This window comes from Limulus polyphemus, unplaced genomic scaffold, assembly GCF_000517525.1.
Source record: "Limulus polyphemus unplaced genomic scaffold, Limulus_polyphemus-2.1.2 Scaffold2532, whole genome shotgun sequence".
Classification (NCBI taxonomy): domain Eukaryota; kingdom Metazoa; phylum Arthropoda; class Merostomata; order Xiphosura; family Limulidae; genus Limulus; species Limulus polyphemus.
Window position 1 is genome coordinate 92,710 of NW_013668142.1, and position 3,758 is coordinate 96,467.

Sequence of the window (3,758 nt, forward strand, 5' to 3'; positions counted from 1 at the left end):
CAATCAGCAGTTTAACAATGAACAAAATTAATAAAAAGTTAGATTAATGAAAATTGTTGTTGTTCTAAGTTAATATAAATTTGGTTAAAAATATGACACTTACTCTTCACTAACACTCAGTTGATCTGTTGAGAGCAAGAAACTTGGATATACTGTCACCAGGGGGGCCGGAAAAGAATGCTTAGTAACTGAGTGATAAGCTTGAAGAGAATTTCTTTCCCCTGGTGGTCTGACAGAAACAATGAACTCATAAATGATGTTAGCTTCTAGCAAAGATGGTTCCAAAATCAGATGAGGCATTTTTGTCCCTGTAATGAAAAAAAGAGAACATTTTGTATTAAAATGATAGTTTTCAAAGTTCACCGAATATTTGTTTTCAGTTTTAAAGTTCAATATTTACAAAATTAAAATAATCAGGTTCTGAAAGATAATTTCTTCTGGCAAGTATGCTTTGAAGGGTTGTAGATTCTGGTACATGTACTACAGTGAGGTTGTAATATATTAAGCTTTATATTCACCTCTAACAGTATTCAGTAAGTGCTGGTCAACATTCTGCATGTCAGTGCATTGTACTGTCCAGAAAAAATCTGTACCACCACCTTTTGGAGATGAAAAGTGTGCTGTCAGTACAAAGTTTCCACACAAAGAGACAGTACTTGGTCCAGTAATCATCACTTTGTTTTCACCACCAGAAGGAACTTTACTGGCTTGAACATTCTGTGAATATTTTTAAAACAAAATCTGAAAATACTTTTACTCCAAAACAAAAAGATATTAGCATTTACAGAATACAAAATTCTATGATTATTTTCATAAAACTTGATATTGTTGCACAAACACAAACTGAAATAAAGTTTAACACATGGAAAATATCCTATAAATTTGCTTTGAAAGTGTAAAATGGAATTTTTTTCCTCAAAGCATTCTATTAATCCAACTTCAGACAACAATTTTATCCTCAAATACACTGATGTTTTACAAAAAATAACAAAAGAAAAAACCTTTTTAATATTTATGGGGTTTTGAAACTGCTTTAATTCACAATATAGTAACCTAACTTAACACATACACTGTATATACAAAAACCTATTTAGTTATATTTCTGCAGTTTAATAATAATGTTTATAATTACTAAAGCAAAATGAACAATAAAATAAACACAGTAATATAGAAAGTGTTACATATGAAACAAATATTTTTCTATTATTACCAGGTTACTAGTCATAGCTTCAGCCACTTCCTGGTCAGCTTCTGATATAACCCCAGACTGTAGAGTAACAGTGACTGTGTTACCTGATAATAAAGGTAAAGATACAGATAATATTTTCTTTCTGTGTATAGCAATGATTATACAACATTTATAAACAATCCACTAATTGAGTAAACTTAAGATATGAAGTAAGGCTTGAACTGAAATACATTACACCCTGAGATATATATATATATATATACACACACATTCAGATGTTCTGGAAGTAATGTGTGTCATTCTTTCATAATGTAAGAGTTTCAACAAAAACTTACTGCTTCACACCATATCATTTTGGTAGTATAATAAACAGTCAAGGTTAAAGGAAACTACAGCAAGTTCACGAAGGTTGTATTATTTTTTAACTTCCAAGTGTGTAATCAAAACATGGTTCTCCACACTTCTACTGTACTGTTATGTGATATAATTAAAATCTGGGTTCTCTAAGAGAAATGTCAAGGTTATAATACTTACAGTTATATTTTTTACCTAATATGTATATAAATGAGACACTATTTTCACACTTATATTAGGCTAATATGTTGATATGGTTAGTTATTGGGTTCTCTGAGGGAGTTTTGAATGTAAATTATCACTGATTATTATTCAAATTTATTAAAGATGCAAGATGTATTTTCAGTTGCTTGTAGGATTTCTTCTGGATTACCTGAATTTAAATCTTAAAGATGCTTTAACACATTTTATGAATTTTTTATGAACTACAGATCCAAGTTTGCAAGCAAATTTTGACAAAAACATAGGGTATAATTTAGAGCTATGTTCAATGATTATAAGATTAAATTTAGGAATTTTAGGGACATTTATGACTTTCTTTCGTATTTTTTCCAATTAACTACATCAGAAACTTACCCCTTTTCAAACAAATAGTAATAAATAAATTCACAGACATGACTTATTTTGCTTCTTAACTGTTTCCTTCTAGTCTTCAGCACATTGGTTACCATCATATACTTCATATGCATTAAAAGCAAGGTATGGAACTATGGATATTAATTTTTGAAGTATGCTGATAATCAAGCCAAGGATGAGATTCACTTGAAAAACTGGCTTGAAATAGAACCTGTATTATATATAGCTAGGAAACATTGGTTTAATAGATATTACACAAAAACAAGCAAGAAACAAACTTTTATTTGCATTATATAATTCAGTTTCTTGGCCATACAAGCAAACAATTTAGGAATTCTCAAGCACCTAGGAATTTTAGGAATGCTAGAAAGCCTGCAGATCCAATATGTTGTTTGATGTACTCTTATACTGCATTCGTTTTAGTAGCCAATAATAAAATACCATTTTTATAAAACACACACACACACACAAACTGCAGAAATATATAACTGAAATACAGAACTTAAAAAGACATGGTAGAGATAAGAAATATATTGGTGAAACAAATTTTATGAAACTATTAAGAACAGAGTGACAGTATTCAATATAACTAGTAAATAGCACATAAAACAAAATGAAAAAAAAAACAATAACACACATTAATTTGTTTGTCTTTTAATTTCGGGATGACAATATGTAAAGTAATATGAATTTAAAATAAATGATATTAAAAGTAATAATGAGATAAGAAGCCAGATATGTTATATTAATGAGTAAATTTTTGTGCTTAACATAAGCAAGTCTTTGCTGAATTTAGTGGGTTATATTTGATAGTAATAAAATTAACTCACCTTTGATTTGTTTACTCACAAAAACAACAAGTTGGGTTTGGGATGCCCAGTGACAGAGAGATTTTTCACCCAGCTGCTGTAATGTGGAAGCAGAGAGAAGAAGAGAACAATCCTGCAGGTTAGACACTTCCACTGGTCGGTCAAAGATTACTACTACTGCACTTCCTGAAGTAGATTACATAAAATATTTCACTGAAAACAGCATTTTTCTTATTTGTTTTCAATAATTAAAGTTACAGTAATATATGAATAACGATACTGATGCAGTAATTAAGGGAAGTTAATTTTAGAAACACTGATTGGTAGTCAGAATGTGAGGGAGAGGTTTTTTGAAGTGATTTAAGATGGTTTTCTATATGAAATGATCAGAGAGACAACCAGAAGGGATCCCAATGAAGATTTACTATTAATCATCACTGAGGATATGGTTGCAAGAGTTGAAAAGGAGGATCATTTGGGTAAAACTATGCATAATCAGGATTGATGTTTTGCTGCATGTTCAGATGGAAAAAAAAAAATTAGTTTCTAATTTTCAGATGGATATTTTGAAGGCATTAGATAAGATTTATTATCAGTGAATTGGGATAATGAGTTAAAATGTGATGATGCTATTGTTTCTTTATTTTTACTTTCATTAGAAAGTGTTGGTTAGAATATTTAATATACACCTGGAAAAAAGTTAAGCACCCCCGTGTTTTTTTCAAGTGATTCAGATTCGACGTTCTTGTGACTGATTATAAATTACCATTCAATCTAAACGTGTTTATCAAATGAAATTATGCATTATTGGGCACAAGAAAACAAAATTA

At 29.8% G+C, this 3,758-nt stretch overlaps 1 protein-coding gene across 1 annotated transcript in view; it reads right to left on the reverse strand.

Moving 5' to 3' along the window:
• Positions 1-3,758, reverse strand: part of LOC111087726 — a gene marked incomplete at its 5' end in the record, with an annotated part of 57,976 nt that overhangs the window by 33,689 nt on the left and 20,529 nt on the right. The window contains 4 exons of the mRNA XM_022395356.1: positions 115-308; positions 519-717; positions 1,211-1,293; positions 2,950-3,114. Of these exons, the coding sequence (XP_022251064.1) occupies positions 115-308; positions 519-717; positions 1,211-1,293; positions 2,950-3,114 (641 nt within the window). The remainder of the gene's footprint in view (positions 1-114; positions 309-518; positions 718-1,210; positions 1,294-2,949; positions 3,115-3,758) is intronic.